This window comes from Daphnia magna, linkage group LG6 (assembly GCF_020631705.1).
Source record: "Daphnia magna isolate NIES linkage group LG6, ASM2063170v1.1, whole genome shotgun sequence".
NCBI lineage: Eukaryota > Metazoa > Arthropoda > Branchiopoda > Diplostraca > Daphniidae > Daphnia > Daphnia magna.
Window position 1 is genome coordinate 7,773,363 of NC_059187.1, and position 22,371 is coordinate 7,795,733.

At 40.1% G+C, this 22,371-nt stretch overlaps 2 protein-coding genes across 7 annotated transcripts in view; one reads left to right on the forward strand and one right to left on the reverse strand.

Annotated features, from left to right (window-relative positions):
• LOC116924235 (ecdysone-induced protein 74EF) overlaps positions 1-22,371 on the reverse strand; it is a 58,835-nt gene that overhangs the window by 32,611 nt on the left and 3,853 nt on the right. For all 5 annotated transcript variants that reach the window (XM_045175132.1, XM_045175131.1, XM_045175135.1 and 2 more), the window contains exons 3-8: positions 6,999-7,081; positions 6,792-6,930; positions 6,440-6,628; positions 6,278-6,376; positions 5,754-6,213; positions 5,461-5,658 (exon numbers count right to left, since the gene is read on the reverse strand). In XM_045175132.1, the coding sequence (XP_045031067.1) occupies positions 5,461-5,658; positions 5,754-6,213; positions 6,278-6,376; positions 6,440-6,628; positions 6,792-6,863 (1,018 nt within the window). In that variant the 5' untranslated portion in view covers positions 6,864-6,930; positions 6,999-7,081. The remainder of the gene's footprint in view (positions 1-5,460; positions 5,659-5,753; positions 6,214-6,277; positions 6,377-6,439; positions 6,629-6,791; positions 6,931-6,998; positions 7,082-22,371) is intronic.
• On the forward strand, positions 7,212-15,349 carry LOC116924245 (U7 snRNA-associated Sm-like protein LSm11). Of its 2 annotated transcripts, XM_032930755.2 has the most exons (5): positions 7,212-7,459; positions 7,593-7,674; positions 9,348-9,469; positions 12,796-12,934; positions 14,990-15,349. In XM_032930755.2, exons 1-5 carry the CDS (start codon positions 7,289-7,291, stop codon positions 15,220-15,222), a joined length of 747 nt encoding a protein of 248 aa, XP_032786646.1. In that variant the 5' UTR covers positions 7,212-7,288; the 3' UTR covers positions 15,223-15,349. The 2 variants fall into 2 exon arrangements, with proteins under 2 accessions (XP_032786646.1, XP_045031078.1); XM_045175143.1 differs by lacking the exons at positions 7,212-7,459; positions 7,593-7,674 and adding an exon at positions 7,973-8,246.

Sequence of the window (22,371 nt, forward strand, 5' to 3'; positions counted from 1 at the left end):
CGCGCCAAGGCCTCCATCTGATTTTTTTTTCTTTCCCCCATTTAATTATTACGGTATTCTTTTCTTTCCCTTTAAACGTATAACAAAAAAAAAGAAAGAAAAACTAGTAGATGTTGCGCACGTTTGTGGCCGGTATAAATATACACTAGCCGACGTTATAAATAGCCCTCGTATCTATTTGATTTTTTTTTTTTTACTTGGAGGGTGGTGCAACAATCGCGGACTTGTGCGGATGAAAACACGCCCGTACTGGGAGACGCTGGAAACATTTCACCACCACATTCCAATCGTCGAAGAAGGAAACAAAAAAGAAGTAAAACTCTCTGCCCGATAAACAGACATAATACGCAGGAATGCGGAAGTATTTTCTTTTTTTTTTCTTTTTCTTTCTTGACTCATCATTTCAAATATCAATTTCAATTGCCCCCTTTATTATTTCACACTTTGTCCCCGCTGTTTTAATCCAATTTAAAAATATTAAAAAAAAAGGGAGTTTTATTTCATTTATTATTTTATTTTTTCAAATGGAATTTTTTTGTGTTTGCGCAGCAAGTTAAGCCCAGTGGAGTCGCCCATCCATCTTTGTCTGAAAAGTTATTTGTGTGTTTTTTTTCTTTCCCTTCTTCCTCGTTTCATTTCGCCACATCGGTTAATGCAAAACAAACGCACGCAGAGGTAGAAAGAAGAAGAGTAATCATTTTCAAAAGAAGAAGAAGGAAAAAAAAAAGAAACATTCAGACAGACTCGAGTGGTTCTCTCTCACTACGACGATCGATATCCAATCGCTTTCTTTTAGCCACCTCGTCATACCCATCATCAACATGAAAAACGAAGCAGTTCTTTCACACGTACCACCAATGCTAACATTTATTTTACAGCAACGCTTTTGTTAAATGAGTTTTTTCTTTTGCCGACAAATTAATATTCTCTATGGAATCCCTGGCGCCATAATGTCAAAATTCTTTTGTTTTTTAATTTTTATTTAAAGAAAAAAAGACGGACAAAACAGCCACAGCCGTTTGGGGGGATCTTTTACCGACATTTTAAGTGCCAGGGTTTTTATTTTATTTTATTTTTTTTTTTGGGAAGCGGGGGCGATTAAGAACGTCGTCGTTTATTATTCAAAATTTCTTTTTCTTTTTTTTTGTTTCCCCGAAGAGCCTCTTCACATGGCCAGGCATTGGTCGTTTATGGATTTGTTGACGGGCCTCTTTGATTCACGACTGTAACAACTAAAGACATTAGCCCATTGGGCATCAGAAGAAGGAAGTCAAATCAAAACGTGTCACCACCATTTCAGACTTAAAAAAAAAAAACATCAAGATTTAAAAAGGAACAGTCTGGCCGCGTGCAAAAGGCATGCAACCAGACGGGCCTATTTGCGTCAGCGCGACACTCCAAAAGACAAAGAATAGAACAGGAATGCGTATAGTATAGTTGTAGTCTTCGCAACCTACTAGATATACTATACATTTACCGTGTAAAGCGGTAAGTATTATAGTAGCCGGCTAACCCTGTCGGCAGAACGCGACGGGCGTTTTTGGTCCGTTTTATCACTACCCAATAGGTTTCCTATCCCGATCGTCTTCGACGACACTACACGCCTGGCCGGCTGTAATGTAAAGCCCTCACGATTTTTTTTTGTTTTGTTTTGTTTCTTTTCTTTCGTCGACGATGCGCGAAACGACAGATAAGGAGCCATCGCCCCTAAGAAACGCCCAAATGGATATTTAAAAAAAAAAGAAGAAGAGTAGCAACATTCCTTGCCATGCCAAACGCCACCACCAGGAAGCTAATACAAGAAAAAAATAAATAAATAAAATAAATTCCTAAACTATCCGGAAAAAGAAAAAAAAAAAAAATGTTTCCTCCTGTTCCGCGCAACGTATGGCTTCGAAACATTCCTCCGCTATATTTTGCCTTTTCAAATTTATTGGTTGACTTTTGTTTTGTTTTGAAAAAGAAAAAAAGATTGTGGATGTTTTATTCAATCCTTAGAGGACACATTTTTCATCGAGTTTTCTTTGCTTTGATATCTCTTCGTAACTTGTGTGCTGTTGAACAGTTTGCCTTGGAAAATCTCGCACAGGTTTCCTCGTTGACAGATTTGTTGCTCGGCGCAACGTTCGGCTTCTTCGTCTTCCTATGCTCCTGCTACGCGTCACAAACACGGCTGACCGATAAATCACGCAACGATACCGACGGACCAACTGCCTCTTTCTCCTATCCAGCCCGACGATTTATTTATTCCAACGACAGAAGAAGAAGAAAAAGACACCGAGCATTGCTCAGAACAGAAAAAAAAAGTTAGGCTCCATTAACTTTCTGGAGGATAAAAAAGCCCCTCTCTCTACCGAACCATCAGCAACAACAACAACAAGAACGGGAGAAAATTAAAAAAACAAAAAGGAGAGAAGTCGAAACATGCTGAAAAACAATAGACTGGCACTCATTATGTGAAAAAAAAGAATTGAAAAAGAATCAAATGTGGGTGACTGGGCTAAGAAAAATTCAGTGGCAAAGATGGGAGGAGAAGGAAGAAGAGACCTGTCTGGCCCGCCTTAGTTGCGTAACAAACATTTAACGTCGTTGTCGTCGTAACTGATACGACGCACGACAAAACGCGCAGCGACAAACAACAACAACAACGAATAGAAATATCTCGTCGTTATTTTTGTCTCCGGTTAAAACAAAAATAATACAAATAAAAATCTTTTTGAAGTCGACGTGACTATGTGTGCAAAGCCAATGTCTCGCCTTGTTGTTGCATCTTTAGAAAAAATACTTTTCAAATTCTTTCCCACCTTTGTGATGTTTAAATGCTTTTTAAAAAAAATCTCTAGTCCCATTTTGTTTTGTGCCTGGCCTTTTACTTGTTCTTTTTTTTTTAAATATTAACGACTGAAATAAACATGGGCGATCATCCAAAGAGACACGGAAAGCTGTTTGCCCTTCGGAACGGCCTCTACAACGGCCACTACTAATACAACAAAAAAGGTAAACCGCGTGCCTTAAAAAGAGAAGAAGAAGAAGAAGGAAAGAAAGAAGAGCGCCCTCTCTTTTCCTGCCTGTTGCGCGGTAGCTGGCATTTATATGTTTGTATATTATGCACGGAAATAACCGCCGCTCGAAAATAAAATATAGAAATAAGTCGACGTCTGTCTGTCCGTGTGTCTGCGTGAGTTGTGTCTTTTCGAGTTTGTGCGTACTCGGCTTTTGCCGTTGCCCCGGCTCATGTTCAGCGTAACGGAACGGAACGATGAAGGGAGAAATCGAGAGCAGAAGCGAAACGACTCCAACGGTGATCACGTGTCGCTCCAAACAATCCCCTTTAGCAGCGAAGAGCGAACATGCACATTGGCTCGTGCCAAAGTCGAGCATAAAGCATAAAGAAAAGAAGAAAAAAATGAGACAAAAAGTTGATGGACCTTGTCAATTGTGGGGGGAAAACTCTTGTTGGAACGCTCGCTCTCCATCGTGTGGAAAACTTCCGACTCAAACTGGCGAGACTCTGTCTCTGTCACGGCAAAAACTGTCATAATCATGCGTGTCATTTCGTCGTCAAAGCTATTCTTTGCTGCCTTAACAACAACAACAACGACAACAACAAGGTAAAAACGGTCAAAAACTTGAGCGCATACGTGATGAACAGGAAACTTGTGAGAGATTGAGAATATGATGGCTGCTGAATGACAGATGATTCCAAACAAACTCTCCTCTCTCTTGTTTGGTTATAATAAACCCGAGAGCCTTGCCCAAACGTTCCTCTTCTCCTTCTTTCTCTATGGGTGAAAAATAGCAGGAGAAGAGGATTGCCGTCCCTTTCTATCAGGCTGTCATCTTGCTCATCAAACCGAGCGGGTAAACGAAAAGAAAAAAAAAAGGAAAAGTTGACGATTTATTATAAAAGACTCACGGCGACATCTAACGAGCTCTCGGATGCTGCACGACAAGCACGTCAACGACGCGATACGACATTTAAAAAAAAGAAAAGAATCCGCAAGAACAAAATGACAAGACGAGATGAATGACGCAAGTTTTCTTCCAACCAATCAAACGATGGCCTTTATTTCGTCGCTTTGTCGAGGGGGGGCAAAGACGTCACACACACACGATGATCTTTTTAACCACGAGCTCTTCTTCTCAATTGGCTTGATTAGCCCTTAGCTAACTAGCAAAAGGTCATGAGGAACAAAGACCACATGCAATCTTTGCTGGAGTCGACAATTTCAAGCCACCCCATTTTTTATGGCGCCAATTCAAAAAAAAAATGTATAAATAAATAAATAAATAAATCACGTTTTCATACGTTAAAATAAAATGCGACGCGATTTGGCTTGTGGGTTCGTCGCGACGATTGCCGAAACAAAGTGATTGGCTTGAAGAAAAGCATTCGGGTTTAGTTTGGCTCGGCTGCCAAAACGATCCTTCCCTCCTCCTGCAATTAGTCTCATGCCAGCCCTTCCCCTTGCCCACATTTAAGACTTTAAATTGCCCCTACTGCTGTGTGTGTGTGTGTGTGATGACGGTGAGTGAAAAAGAGGGATCACACAATCACCTCTCCACAAGAATTCAAAAGGCAAAAGAGTTCATCAAGATTAATCTCCAAGATTGATGGAATTCCCTTTGGTATTCCCCACCCCATCCGGGCGGTAGATTACGTTACGGCCACACCGGAGATGGCGAATGAGCCTAAATTTCTCTCAAAAACGATGAGAAAAAGAAAAAAAAAAAAAAGATTAAAGGATCATTCCACTCAGTACGAGCTTGTGCGTAGAGCGTTAAAACAAAATATTAGACTAACAAGAACCTTGACGTCAATGTCACCCTATCGTCTTCCGACACTACTAGCCTACTACTCATTTTCCATCAAGACACACACTCCTTCTATTTTCGCCCTTTGATGTCGATTGTTTTGTATGCCACGTTGATGGAAGATTCGAGCGAAAGTAGATCCAGCCCATTTTCACGCTCCTCGCTCTTAATGAGCAACTCAAACTCTTGCGTCTTGTGTATGTGCGTGAGCGCGTGATCAAAGCGCTAGCAACGCCAGAGAGATTTAACGGGGGCGGAGGGAGAGGTGATAAAGAGAGCGAGGATATAATTGGAAGGATGCGGATAGACGAGAAATGAGAAGAACGATGGCATCGCGAAAAAGAAGAAGACGGAACCGTACGTTGCGGACGCCATCACACACTTGTTCCTTTGTACCACCAATCTCTTTGTTTGTCTTTCTACCTCTTTCACTTCAGAGAATACTCAGTATTTAACAATTAGAACGTTGACGTCAACCAGTTGGACACGTTCGATGAAAAGGGAGCTCAGCGCAAAACGAATTAAAGAAAGAAAAACAAAAAAAAGCCCGACCGAATTCAGGCAATTCACGTGAGCAGCGAATGCCCCGTATGGAAAAAATGAGACGCAAACGCCATCTAACGATGAGAAATGTTAGTGTCTTACCTTTGCTGGAGTCGGGTGAAGGCAGCGGTGGCTGAAGGTTGTCGCAGTCGACGTTCAACGAAGAGGTGAGCATCGAGAAGGGAGACATAGAGCGCGGTGATGACGGGGGCTCTTCCTTGATCGGTGCGATGCCTAGACTCTGCGCCAATGCGGTGCAAGACGTTGGAGGCAACGGGGCAGCAGGCGCCGCAAGTTTCTCTGCGAGTTGCGATTAGACAATAAGGTAAGGTGTGCGTTCAAACAGAGCAAACGGCCAGAGAATGAAAGAAGAATAATGAGGTCGATTTTTATACCTGCTAGGAGTGGATTGGCGGCAACGATGTTCTTGTTCTTAATTAGGGATGGCAGTGGGGAATTGAGGCAATGACTACTGGTTGTCCGCGAAGAAACGGGCGTCGATGGGGACGAGGTATTGACGCTCTTTAACAAATTCAACGACTGGTTGTGAAGAGAAGGTGTGTTGAGAAGGCTAGAAAGGGTTGGTGTGGCACTCGAGAGGGAGATGTATGTGGAAGAAGAACATGGTGGAGTTGAAGGTTCTCCGTAAGACAGTGGTAGATTCACTGGATGGTTGGCATTCATTGAAGGCAGGTAGCGACCACTGCTCAGGGTTATGCTACCCCTGACTGAAATGGTGGTGCCCTCCACGTTGCCTCCCAACTGCAGGCTGTGGCAGTCATTGCTGGAGACAGAACTGCTGCACTGGACTTGATTGCTACTACTGACAACTCCATTGCTACAGAAGTGTGAGTTCTGCAAACAAAAAGAATAATTCAGCTACTTCACAGAAAAACTGGAATTGACAATAACTCTTTACTTCTCTATGATCGTCCAAATAGTTTCTTTTGGCTAATCTTTTCCTGAGAAAATCATCAGCCTCTGTGTGGTTGTTGAGCAATGTAGTGCAATCTCCAACCTTACGTGGAATAATCATCATTATACTATCAACAATGTTTCGACAAACGTAAAATAAACTTACTTTCTCGTCAAATTCGGCGAAAATGTTGTCAAGTTCGAAGTTACCAAACTGTTTGAAGATCTCATCCTCGCCTTCGATCTCGGACACGAGGCCATTGAGGTCAGCATGCGAAAGTTCGGTCAGATCTGAGAACTCTCCTCCTTGACTGAGTGGCGGAACTGCAGTCGGTTGGACACTCTGAGCGGCAGTCTGAATGAATGGGCGCGAAAGCAGACAATTAACATATGAATCATTGAAACAATGAAACAAAGGCCCATCTAGCGGCACGATTAAAATTATTGGCTGACTTTTCGTAACATTTTTCTTTGCATAAAAAAAAGTAAATTAATCAGAAATGCAACTGTAAAATTACCAAGCATGAGAGATCCACCATTCTCCCGTCATTATCGGGACACCACAGCAAGTCGTCATCAATGAAAGGCATTATTTTGATGATGACTGGATAAATGCACGTTTATTAAAGGATATCAAAATCCTTTTGGAAATCAAATCTGGATTGTAGAAATAAAAAGAGAATAAACAATGATTCAGTAAATGACTAAAGTACAACAAGAAATACCGTTTATGAAAAGGCAGCAGCTAAAATGAGTTCCATATATGGCGTTCATGCGGAAGGACTTTGTCACTGTACTTTTTTTATACCTGCAATATTGAAATGAGAAAAGAAATTAGCATCTATTTTAGGTTTATAAACAAGACAATAGACAACACAAATTTACAACGCGGACAAAAACGTAATACTGAAATGTTATTGAGCAATTTGGCAACAACTATGTTGTTTAGCAGACGAGACTCTAGTGAATGGTGTGTCAAAGTTTGAAATAAAAGACAATTTTTGTTTTTGTAAAAATGGAGAAACAAAAAGAAGAATTAGACTTTTCGTCCACTGAATTTAATGCTCTAGAAGCATTAACTAGTCCCAATGTCACTGTTCCAATTCCTGACGCGCCAATGTACAATAACTTAGGTCAATTTATCTCAACGATAAATCGCGCAAGAGCGAGGCAGGCCCAAGGAGATGTGAGAATTTTACTCGTTTCTAATCCTCACCAACCCAATATATAATGTTTATGTTGCTAATGTTCTACAATTTGAGATTGTTTTTTTGTATTCATTATGATTTTTCATTTCATTACTCCATATTGCCATGCAGGGAGCAGGTCCCAGTACTCGGGATACCATCAACACCCTCAACTCCCTCAACCCATTAAAGCGAAGGTTTCTACCCCATCAGGGTAAGTATACACTTTTCGTTTCAAAGAAACATAAAATGTATGCTGTCATTCTACTGCACATGAGCATTGTTTATTTTCAAGTGATGACTACCTTCTGTGTTCAACAAGTGGTGGCCTTTCCATCAGTTTGTTAAGCTAACCGCTAGATGTCTTACGCTTTCAGTCGGTTCAACTAATCCAAATTCACGACAGCGACAAAAATAAAACTAAAAAGCACGCGATAAAATTTATTTTTTAATGACTGAAATTCAGAGCAAGGCATTTCTCCGCTTCAATTTTTCCGGCGTCACGGTCACTTAGTTACGCGCTTAATAGGCCATGGCTCTTACGATTGCCAGATTGAATGGTTAGCACAGTTGAATTTGAATGTGACCCTCTCGCGCTGAACGTATGTGCGTCTAACCAAAACAAAACAAAAAGGGCTGCCGAAATGTGTGCCGAGGAAAACCAAACTCCGCCACCCACCTTTTTCCTTCTTTTCATTTTTTATGATATTTTCTTTCTCCTGCGTAGTGTTTGTTTCTTTTATCTCCTATTCGCTAAAATCGTGTTGTCGCCACGGCGAGGTAACGGTAGGTTCGGATTAGGTTTTGTTTATTTTTCTTCTACTGCCAGTTATGGCTCGAAGGAACATTTGAGTGTGGATGGTCGTTCGTTCGCTCGCTTCGCTTTTGGTTGTTGATCTTTTCCTCGGCTTCTTTTTACTGTCAAACCCCGGAATGGATTGCGTGATCCCGCCTGCTGCTATACGGCTATATCGAGTATCCCTCTTTCCCAATCTCACCCACACACACTGGCAGGCACTTAAAAAAAAAAAAAAAAAATCCGAATGTCGTCAAAAAGCGGCGCAAAAAGAGACACCAACACCCTACTCAGAAATGTTACACCATTAAGGCATCAAGAGGCGAAAGACATGGGGCTTCATCGAACCACAACGATGACCCGTTTTGGAATGTCCGATAGAGCCCGCCCCTCTCTCTTTTTTTCCCTTTAAATTTTGCTATCTTTTTTTTTTTTTTTTACTTTAGCAAAGAGGAAAAAGGGGCATTCAAGTTGGCACTACTCACGCTCCTATACTCTTCCTCCCTATCGTGAAAGAGGAGGGTCATTGTCGCGGTCCGCTGATGCAACAGTCTCTTCTATCTTTTTTTTTTCTTTCTTTCTTTTTCTCAATTCATGTATGCGTAAGCGGAGGAAGGGGAGGGACCTGTTCCTTTTCTTTTTCTTTTTCTTTTTTTTTTTTTTTTCGTTAAATGTTGGCTCTTTTTATATAGTCTTTCGCTATGCGGTATTCCATTCTCGCCCGTCGGTGATGGCGAGTGTGTTTGCGCGTGCCCTCACTGACCCACATCATTCCAAGATGGGCTTCTTGTAAAATGAAAAAAACAAAAAAGCAAAGAGGAAAATGAAATGAAATAAATAACCAATAGCAAAACAATGCCCGCCGGGTTAAACAGTCAGATACGCAACGCTTCATTTGCATAGCGAAAAAGAAAGAAAAAAGTATGAAGAGAACTGTTATCAATGGCGCTCAATTTTCAAAGAAGAGTGGAAATGGACAACAAGAAAAACTTAAAAACTTGACCCTTTTCTATTTTTAAGTCTGCACTTTAAATAATTCTAATTTTCAAAGGCAGAATTGACGAATACTGATTGTTTGTATATAATTTTAGAACCGGTTATGGGCCGAGGACGGAGCCGTCCGCAACGTAATCTACTCACGCGTATGGACGAGGTCACCAGAGGTCCGATGAGCGTCCTACGCAATTGCATGATCAACAAAACGCGAGTCAAGGTACGCTTACATTTCATTTTTACCAGGTACGTCGACACATGGTTTCTTTCGTTCCGTATTATTATGATCTTGTATACACGTAAATATTTAAGAAGAGAGAGAGAAGGGGGGAAAAAAAAACGAAAAAGATATGACGTGTCTTCGAATGATTCAGCCATTGGGTGCGTTCGTTCTCTCGCTAAAAAGGAAACGAGAAATCAAAACTTGAAAAAATCAAGTTCTCTCAAACAAGCATCGCAATAGAGGCATACAGCAACTTTAGGTAGTTAATGATCGCCAATAAAGTTATGCGCTCCCCCCTCAAAAATGACAAACTTATTAGACTAGCAAGTTGAACATTGAACAACTCCAACGGACACGCGTTTGCGTTGATGAACTCTCCAAAGTTCAATGTCTATAGTCTCTACAGAGATGTAGAGACACTGTTTGACTCGCGTAGAAAACGCGGGGGTGTTTCCAACTTTTCAAAGGGAACGCGGAATGCATTTCCTGTCCCTTTTTCCTTTCGAATTTGGAAACAAAAAACTGACGGCGACGTTTTGGAGCCGTCGAAAAAAAAAAGAAAAAAACTTTTCAATTTCTGTTGTTACACAATAACAACCTATAGGTGTATCGTACAAGTGAAGGAGAAGTCTGAGGAAACGAAGGAAGGAAGTCAAAGAGAGAAATGTGTACTTTGTAAAGGCGCCGTCCCAGGAGCGAAATGCACAGAATAAAAAGGCAGAGGGCAACAACCCCTCCATTTTTCTTTTCTTTTTCCATAGTGGGTTGTTGTAGTAATACTACGACTAGTATACAATATGTTACGTACGTACTACCTGGCCCCCACGCCTTCGGGAAGCAACAAGCGCTCAAGTTATTAATTCGTACCGTGGTATGTTATCACATGTCCTTGCTCCCCCTCTCGTTTTCTTCTCCCGTATCGAACGTGTTATAACAAATGAACGGACGTATTTTTTTTTTCTTCTCTTTATGGATCGTTCGTTGAACTCGAAATTCCACCCATCGTCAGAATGAAGAAAAATAATAATAGCCGCAAAGGAGGGGGATGATTATTGTTGTAGGGAATGGGCTTTTTTACTTGGTTCTTATATCAATCGTAGCGGTGTGAAAATGAGTGAACGAAAGTTGAATTATTATATAAATTTTTTTTTTTTTTTTTTGGTTGACCGAAGATGATTGAACTTTTCTTTGATCCGCTTGAACAGATTTCTATTCCGTCCCACGCCATTTAGTCATCACATGAAAAAGCCTTAGGTTATCGATATGATTTTTCTTTTCGTTTAGTGGTGGGGGGTGAATACAAGCCAAAGCGATTTTTGGTATAGAATGTCGTTTGTTATTTTTTTGTGTGCGGTTCCCTTTCGGTTCTTTCTCTTGTTTATTTTCTTATGAAAAGGAGAACGAAGAAGAGAAAAAAAAAGAAAAGTTGTCAAGAATTCGTGAACAATTGAACATTCTTACGTATTTCTAAAGCTGAAAAGAAATAGGGAATACGTAGAACTAGTAGTAGTCTACTTATAAATTAAAAAAAAAATTGCTATAGTAGTACAGACACGTTATTCTTTAAGGGGAAATAGGGAGATGCTGCCGCTAGAGGGGCGAAAAATTCCAAGTCCCAAAATCACGGCAAAGAGGCCCGACCACTTTTCAATTTTCCCTTAGAAAAGAAAAAAAAAAGGGAGATGATACGTATACGTAATCATCTACAATAATCAAGAATAAATATCCGAGAGCAGAGACGAGGAGGGAAAAAAAAAAAGAAAAATACAAAAATAGATAACGGGTCCCGGGGATACTTTTAAGTTGTGCAATCTTTGCCTATCGGGGGTTATAGTAAGTAGTTTTGTGTTAAGAAAAGAGAGGGGAGAAGATGAAAAAAAAAAAAAAAAAGAAAAGGCTATCCTTCAGCTATCTTTTGTGTGTCTTGTGTTCCAGGAGAGAATATAAAGATTTGAAAAAAAAAAAAAAAGGAGGAGGGGGGGATCGTTGTTATAACACAAGTGCTATTCTCCGGCTATTCTTCAATCTTGATTTGTTTCGATGGGGGTTACCTGTTCTTTTTTTTTCTTTCCCTTCCTTGTCTTGTAAAGAAGTCTTTTCATTCTCCATTTTGGGTTCCCCTTTTTCTTTTCTTTTTTTCTGAATAGCCAAGTGGGTTTTTTTTTTTTTTATCCCATTTCTTTTTCACGGTTCAACTAGCAGAGAGTAGGTCACGCACGCCGACCCGACCAAACGCTTCAACATATGCGCAACTCAACAAGTGACTAGCGACCACCGAGACAACGACGCAGAAATATTTATGACAACACGTGCGTCACGTGATTTTTGTTTAAGGGCAGTTGGTTTGTTTTACAAATCAAACTGAAAGACAAAGAAAAGACACGTTTTTTGCAGCAATGTCTTCAAGTTCAATAGATTCGTTAATTGTCAGTTAACTGTCCGTCCTTGACGAACACACGAAGAACAAAGTGAAGATGAAATTCTTCTCCATTTTTTTTTTCTTAATAAAGAAAAAATAAATAAAAAAATACAAGATTTCTTTCCCTCGTCATCTTTCCGCTTAGATTCACCTGTTCTTTGAGTGAACACACGAAGATGAAATAACACATCCCGACTGATTCCCCCCCCACCCACTTGATGTCGACATTTTCAAAACATTATTATTTATTTTTATTTTCTTTTTTTCCTTTCTTTTCTTTCGTCTTTCATTCTCTGTCCATTCGTCCCTACCTACGTGGTTGTGTGTCTAGTCGCTCATTTCCCCAACAGTCCGAACCGTGAAGGGATAGACGTACGCGCCCACAGCCAAAGAGAGAAAGAGAGAGAAAAAAAGAGGCAAGAGTACCGTTAGATTCTTGGGTCGCTCAACTCGTAAGACGACGGTCGGCAGGGACCCAAGAAAATCAAAAAGGGAAAAAATAATCGTAAAATAAGATTATTATTATTATTATTTTTTTTTTTTGCAATTGATACAGGCCAACACGCGTAAGAAAGCGCAGTATGGTGAAACGCAAGTGTGTCGAAACTGACCACTTTATCTTGAATTTTTCTTGAATTCGTTCAGTTTTGTTTTGTTTTTCTTAAAAAATATGCATGTGTTATTATGGGTATTTCCTTTGGCATAGCCATCTGAAAAAATCAGAGCCATCAGACCGCCTCTATGCGGATCGTACCGGATTGTCTGTAAGGCGTCTGCGTGATGCATCGCAAATTGTGCACGTTTTGTAGTTTAGAAGCGCGCAAGAAAAATATATTTTAAAAAAAATTTCCCCTTATAATAAATTCGACAAAAAAAATATTAATAAACATAATTTTTCTGCCAGGTTTGGATACGTGGTGCGACGTGGATCCGCGGTTTTTGCACGGGCTACATTGCCGCTTTCGATAAGCAGTGGAACTTGGCAATGACCGACGTCGACGAAACATTTACACGTCGGCGCCATAGGAAAACTCCCATTTTAGGTATATAATACCGTTCATTGTTTTCAATCTTTTTAAAAAGAAAAAGAAAAAAAAAAACATGTTTAGCGATGAGTGTTCCCAATTTTTTTTTTTTTTTTCTCTGGCGAGACGTTCACGTTTTTTGACGTGGCCGTCCCGATGGAAGAGACCTTGCCCAAACGACGTAATCTCTCTTTTTCTTATTTCACCTCGCCCTTGGCTGACCGAAAGACGAGCTCGCCAATTGACCTTCAATCGAGCAGCCTCCCTCTCTCTCTGTGTGTTACCTTCGCAATACTCACCTGGGCGCAGAGTGTCATTTCTTTGACGGCCAAACGAAGAAAAGGAGAGGGGAAAAAAAAACGCACAATCGTGCGTCGATTGTTTCCTTTTTTTTTTTTTCTCTATTCAGCTCAACAATAGCCAACAATTATTTTTCTACAAAAAGCTTTGCATTACGCCAGACAACGCGTGTCAGCGAACAAAATCCTAGCAGAGATTTGGTAACCTGACCTTAGTCTCAAGGTAAACTTGTCCTTATAGACCGGCCGTCGAACAACTTGGAACTGTGCAATGTCACAAACCGATCCTTCAACACGCACAAAATCACGCGCGTTCCTTGGTTCTTTCAATTTAAGGAGGAAAAGTACGCAATTCAGTTGAGAGATTGGCAGATTTTTCTCTTTCTATTTAAGGTCGCTTTCTTTCACGCCGCAGGTTCCACCCAATCTCCGCCCTTTTTTTTTCCTTTTTCAAGGGTGGATTACGCTAACCTTTTCCAAATTTGTTTTTGTCAGTTGGCGTCGAGGACAAGGTTGCCCAACTGTAACACTTTTGCGAAAAGAAATGGAGGAGAGCGAGGCAGGTGACTTTTAGAATTTGAGTAAAGTGCTAATCAAAGATCAGTTGCCGATGGTCATGTTTTGTTTTTTTTGGATTGCATTTTGCGCAAGAGTTTTCGTCTAGCTTTACAAAATAGATCTTACACCTGCGACGCGCGAGTTCTCCTAAGAGCTGCTGGTGGGCAGACCTGTTATAATCGAGTCCTGCTTACAAATTCGAGGCAGTGAAGAGTCTCCTATTTGTATATGCATTCCTTCTTTTTTCTTCCGTTGTTGTCTGAGTGCTTGATATTCAAAAACAAAACAACAAAAAACACCTGACTCTGGGCTGCTAGTTTTTTTTTCTTTTTCTTTTTACATTAATGCGTTAGGATACTCCTCCTCTAGCTGTTATCTAATAACGGGGTTTGCCATCTTTCTTTTTTCTTGATGTCTTCCACTTTGTTTGCTCCATAAACGTTCGGCATCTTTTTGATGACGTCGAAATAAAGAAGATAAAAAAAAAAAGCGCATCGTAATGATGAATTAAAGAACCAGATCCGCCCTTGTTAATGGAGATCTGATTGGTTTGGGAAAAAAGAATAATTTTAAACCATTTTTCGCGCGTCCTTGTTTGTCGCTCTTTTTTTCTATTATGTATAAAATTAAAATCTAGTCATTTCAAGAATTTTTTTTTTTTAGTGCAATGCTGCAGCGTGACCTTGGCCGGAAACCTTCGTCGTTCACAAAACCCGCCCGCTTGACTCGTTTCTGTTGTTTCGTTTATGGACACACGGCCGGGAGCGTGCGGGCGACTATAGGAACAGATAGCCAGTCAAAAAAAAAAAAAAAAAAAAGAGGAGGTGGAATAGAAAAACAAAACAAAAAATCAAAAAGTGCGGGTGGGGTCCTTGTAGGACGGCGTTTACAGTATACCGTAGGTAGAGAGGATCGGGCGACATTGGCACACCTACTCGTAACAACGTCATCTCTTTCTTTTTGCAACCTTCAAATTTCACAAATGGTGGCCATGGTCAAACACTCAATTGAGTTCTTGTGCCAGTCCTCGACCAGACCATGCAGGGAAAAATATTCAGAGTAAAAAAAAACAAACAAAACAAACAAAAAATGAAGGGAAGGTCGCATTTTTCTCTTCCGATCTTGAAATACGTTCAATTATTCAATTATCATTTAATTGTTTGCTTTTGTCTGCCAAATTTTAATTTTTTTTATTTTATTTTTTATTCGTATACAGGTCCGGTAGATCACATCACTGAAGCTCTTGGCTCGTTGACAACGTGTAGCGCCAGCGGATCACAAGGACCATCCGGCGCCGCATTGCCTAATCGGAGAAAACCTGATCCTTTGACGGGATTAGCGATCCAGTGCAAACCCATCGATCGTAAGCAAGAATTATGCCAGCGGCACATTCAACAGATTTTCATACGTGGAGAACAGGTCGCACTAGTTGCTGTTTTACCTGTGTGATTTTTTTTTTGTTCTTTTTTTTTACAAATATCTTGATTTATGTAAAAACAACATTCTTCCGTAAATTCACGCAAAAAGAAATGATGTCGGAATTAAACGGATCACATTTTTCTTTTTTTCCCTTAAATGGAAATCAAACAAAATGTTCTAAATTACAAATGAAAATGTCGTCGTAAAATCTTTTATTCCGGAGCGCTTTGAAATCTAAAATAAAAAATCGAACAAAAAAACCCGCTCGGTCTACACTCACGACAATCAAACACAAGCACGGCGATATATGCACTTTGCCCATTTTCGAATTGAGATTTCTTTTTGTTATTCCCAAATAAAACAAAAAAGGTGGGTAGGATATTTTTTAAGATATAATAAATAGATTGTCGTTTGATTTCGTTTTTTGTTTTGATTTGACGGTTCGATTTTATACCACATTCACCGATTCACGGTCGACGTGTCCTTTTGGGCGGCAACACAACAACAATTGTAATAGAAAAACCTTTTTTTTTTTGGTTTTTTTTCTTGTGGTTGGTCTTGATTCTTTCTTGTTTTTCGTTGCCGAGAATTGATTTTGGCGATACGCATAGACTGGCGGACAGCCGCCAAACGTTTGCAAAAATCGATAAGAAAAAGAAATAAAACGAGTGCGTTGAAACATCTCCCGATTAAAAAAGAAAAAAACGAAAAATAGGCCAAAACCTGATGGCTTTCAACATCGGAAGGAATCTCACGTCGATCCCCTTTTTCGTTTCGTTTACCGTTAGACGAGTCTGCTGCAATTGTTGGCCAATTGAAGGTTTTTAGACGAAAGGTTTGTCTCTTGCAAATAAGGGACCCTACTACTCCAGTCCCCAGTATAATATTATTTTCTTTAAGCAGATTTTTTAAAAAACCACGAATTTTGTGTTGATTTCCAAGAAATCATTTGGCATGAAAAAATGAATCCGATCAAGATTTCGAGTTTGCATTATACACACGATGAATACCGTAGCGCGTGATGTGACGACATTGATGGAGTTGTCGATCCTTTTCTTCCTTCACCTCAAATCCCACCCAAAAAATATTCAAAAAAATATAAACAGGCGCCACGCTGCCGTTTTCTTTTTTGCCTTAAAAAACACGCCACAAAAAAAAAATGTTTTGAATGCCCTTTTTTTTTTTTTTCTTTTTCTTTGGGATCTTCTGACTAAAGCACACGGAGTAATGAGCGCGCTCGTTGTTGTTGTTGAACGCAGAAGCTTTTTTTCTACCATGCGTGTCCGTCGGGACGGAGGTTTTGGTTGTCTTTTGGGAAGAAAATTGAAGCACTGGCAATCGTCCAACATCAACATCGGACAGAAGCCCAAATAAAACACTGCCCATTTTTAAACGCACACACACAATGTGTGGTGCTGGATAGGATGATGACGCGCTTTCGTCAACAACGAGAGCACAGAACAACAACACAAAAAATGCCAAAACAACACAAGTGTAGGCTCGTCGTGGATATAGACGGCCAGATCGTAAAGGTTTCGTGTCCCGATATGCCAGAGATAGCAAACATTATTAGCCGAGACCTGCGATATATTTCTGTAAAGACCATCCCCTTTTCTTGTGTTTTTTGTTTTTTTTTCTTGTTCTCTTCCCCATCGGTATTTATAGGACGTGTTAAAAACGAACGAACGAGAGGGTTTTCAAACGAAAGGACGCTGCTGTACTTGAATGATGCGGACTGTACGACCCAACCAAAAAATCGATTATCTCGACAGGCAGTCATCTCCAATTTTCTTTTTGTACGGCGCTGCGTTTGGATCGCTCGATGTCAGCATTTTCTCAGCCAATAGATAAAGAAATCAAAGGGATTGGCTATTGGAAATGTTTTGTCACGACCGTTGTCGTGAGGGGAGTGACGTCACGGCTGTGCAACAGACTGTTCCAACAGCAACGGCTCGCCTCTTTCGTGGATGGGCAGATTATCGTGATGATGATGATCATCATCATCGGCCTTTCTTATTAGCGTTGGCAAACTTTTGCTGACCATTTTTTTATTTTTTACTTGATTTTTTGTGTCTCTTCCCGCATGCCGTCTTTTCCTCGTTTTCTTTACGACATTGGATCTTTTTTTGGCAAGTGTTAAGTCCCCGCAAACGCGAATTGTTGGCCCGCAGCATCGAACAGAGTGACGATGACCCATTTTTTGTTTGTTTGTTTCTTTTTCTAAAAAAATTATATTTACATGTTTTTTTTTCCCCTCAGCTCATCAGGCGTTTCAGACTTCTCTGGCTCAACAAGGGCGTGTCAAGACTATAAAATAGCGGGGGAAAAAAATTTTGCATTTATGCCAATACGCGCTTTATAAAACAAAAATCAAAACACAGCGGGGAGGGCATGGTAGTATAGAATCAAATAAAATTAAAAAAAAAAAAACGAACGAATGGCAAACGTCTAACGCAATATCGTGCGTCCATACATTTGTTTTAAAATGTTGCTCGAGTTGTCTATATCCCATCTCTTTTATTATTGCTAGTTTTTTTTTTTCGAAACGTTGTTGATCAAACAAAAACAGCGGGCGCCTCTTTTCTCTTTCCCTCTTTGCGGTCAAATTTTCTTAATATGTGTGTGATGCAAAAAGAAAAGGAAACGGTTTTCAGCGGGGGAAGCAACAACATGAGAAAATAGATATAAATATAACGGGAACTCTTTCGTCGCCCATTTTCCGTCCTCCTACGCTCGCCCACCAACTAAAAACCAATGAATGGCACTTGTTGTTTCTTTTTGGTCCCAGCCTCTCTTGAAAAACGTTGTCTTTCCTCACGATTATTATCCCGCTCGTAATCGATCCCGTGAAAACCATCATTAAAAATTAAAATAAAATACAGTTTTTTTTTTCTTCTTAATCTTTTCAAACCGTTACGTCATATGAACAAATTCAAGTTTGGTTGTCACCTCGTTGTCAGACGTGGCCTTAGACAAATAACTCGAGGCTTTGGAATATGACCAAAGCTTCCCGTCAAACATTCCAACTGCGCGCCACTCACGCTGTCTGAAAATGTTCCTTTTTTCCACATGAATTCTTAAACCCCCGAAAAAAAAAGAAAAAAAAAAGGAATCATTTTGAAATTAACTGTTTTTATTTTATTGATTAGCGTGACCGGCCGTCACTTCTTCACGCCTTGATTTAAATGATTCGTCTGCAATTCAACAGAGCATTTAGTCGCCATCATTATCAGCGCCCACAGCTGTTGCTCGTGTTCGTTCCTCCTTTTTAGAAACACTTAAACTGAACACAAACATCCCCCCCCCAAACAAAAACAAAAATTGCGAATTTCGCCGAGCGATACATTACGTAATAACGGTCGGATGCGATAACGATTGCGGGCGTTAGGTGGGCTCCTTATAGCCCAGGCACTCACCCACAAAAAAAAATATATAAAATAAAAGGGAATAATAAAAAAAAAAAGCTAAGGGGTCCCACATCTCTCGTAAAAGGGGCGGCTCAGTCATCGTCCGTCCATTCACCTGCCCATCCATCGGGCGGCGACTCGTGAAAAGCCGGGCGTGTGCGAGTGACTCATAAACCACGCTGAACCTATTAGGATGCTGCTACTTCTTCAGACACATTTCGATTAATTTTGTTCTTTCTTTTAAAAACCCAAAACAAAAATTTTCTAGAGAAGTCGTCTACTCTTGTGTCTGCCACGTCACCCGCGCACTATCATGACAGTGTCAGCCCCCTCTAAATGCGATCAGCAGTCCAGCACGACAATTTCCAAATCTTTTTTTTTTTAATGTTTTTGAAGTAAATTAAACCCAGCCAACACTCCCCAGCGTTTTGGCGTAGTCCAGAAATAGCTGCAAAAAACTGTCACGCATTTCAAGATCGCTCTTCTTTCTTTCCGTTTAAGCTCGTCTCGGCTTCTTTACGCCCGTCTGTCTCAACCGGTCCATTCATTTCGCGTGTCTTACTCGCTGCCATTCCTTTTGTTTTTCACGTCATCCGACGAAAATCTAATGACCGCCGGAATCATTAAACAAAGCAAACTCCCCCCAACCAAAAAAAAAAAAAAAGAATACAACAAGTTTGTGAAACAATTTTTGCCTAGGGTCGTTATATGGACTGGGCGTGGAAATGAACGCTCCATCAACACCGTTCGGTAATCGTAGCCAATACAGACGGTTGGGGGAGAGAAAAAAAAAAAAGAAAAAAAATACGTGAGTATAGTACACACGCTAGTGAAGGCGCCCTTCCCGATGTTTGTTATTTGGTGAAATATCGTAGAGAGGCATTTAAACGGCATTATTTCTACGGCATTTTTGTTTTTTTTTACTTCTTCTTCTTCTCTCTATACGAATCGCGTTCATCAAATAAAATGTGGTACACACACACGCGCGCGGAGGAGAAGACGACTAACGGTATATTTTTAGAAGATGATGATGATGATGGTGTAACTTTTCTGCTGTTTTTTTATTTTTTTCTTCTCAGCTTTTGGATAGAAGAAGAGAACAAAAAAATAAATAAATAAAACTGGCTGTGTAACTATCGTTTTGGCCGCGAATTGAACGCAAGGCCAACGCGCCCGCACGCCGTCATTCCCTGCAGTGAGCACACGCTCTGCAAACGAATTAATACTTGAAAAAAAAAATATATGATCTTTCATCGATCGTGTTTGTTCTTCTTGTTCCCTCATTTCATTTGAATAAGCAGAAGAAGAAGAGGGAAAAAAAAGACCTAAAGTTAGGTGGCAAACATGAGGGTGGTAAAATGAAATGATGGTGGCAAAATGGTGGTAGTGGCAATGGTGGACCCTGACCACACAAAACATGACGACAATCCTGAAAAAAAAATTCACGCAACCGACGCAATCCCGACAGCCGACCTTGGCCTCCCTCTTTTTTTTGTCTCTCTCTATACGTTCGACTTTACTGCACGGTCGGGTTTTTTGGTTTTGCCGACGTTGTGTGCACAAGGTTAATGTCTGAAGGTCTCATTCTCTCTCTTGCCCATGAGAAGGTCCTTCTTCTTCCCTTCTGTTTTTGCTTTTTCATTTTTCTACGACTTTTATTTTCATGAAGAAATGTTTGTGCCTTTTTTTTTTTTTTTTTTTGATCCGAGTTTTAAAGTTTTGTAAATAGACAGACGATGATGTAATGCGATACATTGCCCTTTTCTAGCCAATCACATGGAAGAAAATGTTGTTCACAAAACACGAGTGATAACTTTTGAAAATGTGTAAAGTGAATACATAAAACATGGCGATTTAGTAGACTCGTGCAAATGCAAAGCATATCGATCATGATTTTCATTTCTAGTCCCGACGGCATATTCACGAAGTTGGGGGGAATAAAAAGAAAAAACACATTTTTTGTTCCTATCGAACAAAAGTTTTCTTTCTCACAAGACAAGAAAGAAAGAAAAACGTCCACGATAGTTGTGGTCTCGATTGCAATGAAACGTGACCAGTGTCGTGACACTGATGAAGAACTCGGCGGTATTAATAATACACACTCATTCAGTCAGCTCCTGCCTTAACTGCCATGTTCTTTTCTTTCTTTTTTTAATCGGTTCAGTTTTTTTTTCCTCCTTTTTTCATTCTTATTTCATCATCACTGAAGCGGCAGCTGTAAACAATGGCGGCCTTTTTTTGTTTCCTTCCTACCGTTGAGATTCGACCGTTTCCCACAAGAAAAAAAAACCAAACAAAAGATTAACGAAAAGTGAAAAATTAGAAGAGATAAAGAGGAACCCACGATGTCGCTGGAAATCGGTATGATGAAAAAGCAGGTTCCCCTTTCATTTAAAAAAATTCGGTCCTCGTGTTTCAGAGCAAAGTTTGAAAAAAAAAAAGGCGACCAAAGAGAAACAAATTCGTGCCAAATTTACATGTCTATAAACCCACGCGATAAAAACAGGGGGAAAAAAACGAATAGAAAATTTTTGCATCAAGGATTTTCTCGTTCGCATTCGGGACGCGTTTAAGAAAAAAAAAATGTTTTTATCTCGACCCTCATCGCTGTTTGTTGCCTTCAAAACGGCTGCTGGATGTCGGGAGGTTTCGTGAGTCCTCGAAATGTGTTCTTGGTACTACATAATATGAGCCTGGGTGTTTTTTTAAAAGCTGCCTTGACCTCATTCTTTCGCTCCTGCTGCTCCCATGTGTACGTCATTTGAATATCCCCGACACGTACGATTTATTTAAAAAACGTAGTTTCATATCCTCTGTATCTTTCGTTTAAAATTTTCGCAAATTTCGCAAATAAATTTACATAAACGACACCTTTGTACCATCATATGAAGCGATCTTTAATTCCCCCCATTATTTAAGGAGATACCCCATCAATAAAAATGCAGCGTACACAGAAGGGCGTGTCCAGTCAGCATCCGCGCCCCGTTCGGGAAATGAGAAAAATGTTTTAACTAAAAAAGGAAGAGATTTTACCGTTTGCCGGTGTATTGAATCATCACCCAATTTGGATTGGATCGTGATTTAATACAATACTTTTAAAAGGAATAAATAAAATGACGCCATGGATTTAAGAACAAATTGGACTGAAATTGCTGGGTGCGGAATAATCGCACAAAAAACCTTTCCTTACCCACATTGTAATAGTTAATGAGCGGGCGATAAACATGGCAAAAACGATTCAAGCGCATGCTTACATTAAAGTTTATGTAACCATTAAAAAAAAAGAGGCACCACGCAAAAAGAAACACGAGGATCGATTGGATTTTCATTGGAATCGCGTCGATTGTCTCTTTTTTTTTTTCTTCTTCTTAGTGAGCAACACAAACGATCATCAAGTGATCGTTCCATCATTAATATCTTTCCCGTTCGATCTGGATAATGTCGGCGCAGAAACACGTTAAATAAAATAAAAAAATGGAGGTGGGGTGGGGGGACGGGGTTGTAGCTCATCCATCTTTGCGGAAGCGGGCCGTAGAGTACCATCACGAAAACTCCCCGAACGGCTTGGTTTTTTTGTTTTTTTTTTTTACGATTCATCATCAATGCTGAGAGCTTGCACGGTGGGCCAAACAAAAAACAAAACAATAGCCATTATTTAAGAGCATTTAAAAAAAACAAAAAACATATACAAGTTCGCCTCCGCTCTATTCCTCTTTCCAACCGAACCGAGCAAAAGAGATTCGATTTGCACGGCTTGTAGAATTATTCAACA

Excerpts from the sequence above, each read along its gene's own strand:
- LOC116924245 (XM_032930755.2), top strand. The coding sequence starts at position 7,289 with ATGGAGAAACAAAAAGAAGAATTAGACTTTTCGTCCACTGAATTTAAT. Across the intron at positions 7,675-9,347 it reads AAGGTTTCTACCCCATCAGG|AACCGGTTATGGGCCGAGGA; the intron begins GTAAGTATACAC and ends ATATAATTTTAG. Across the intron at positions 12,935-14,989 it reads TAGGAAAACTCCCATTTTAG|GTCCGGTAGATCACATCACT; the intron begins GTATATAATACC and ends ATTCGTATACAG.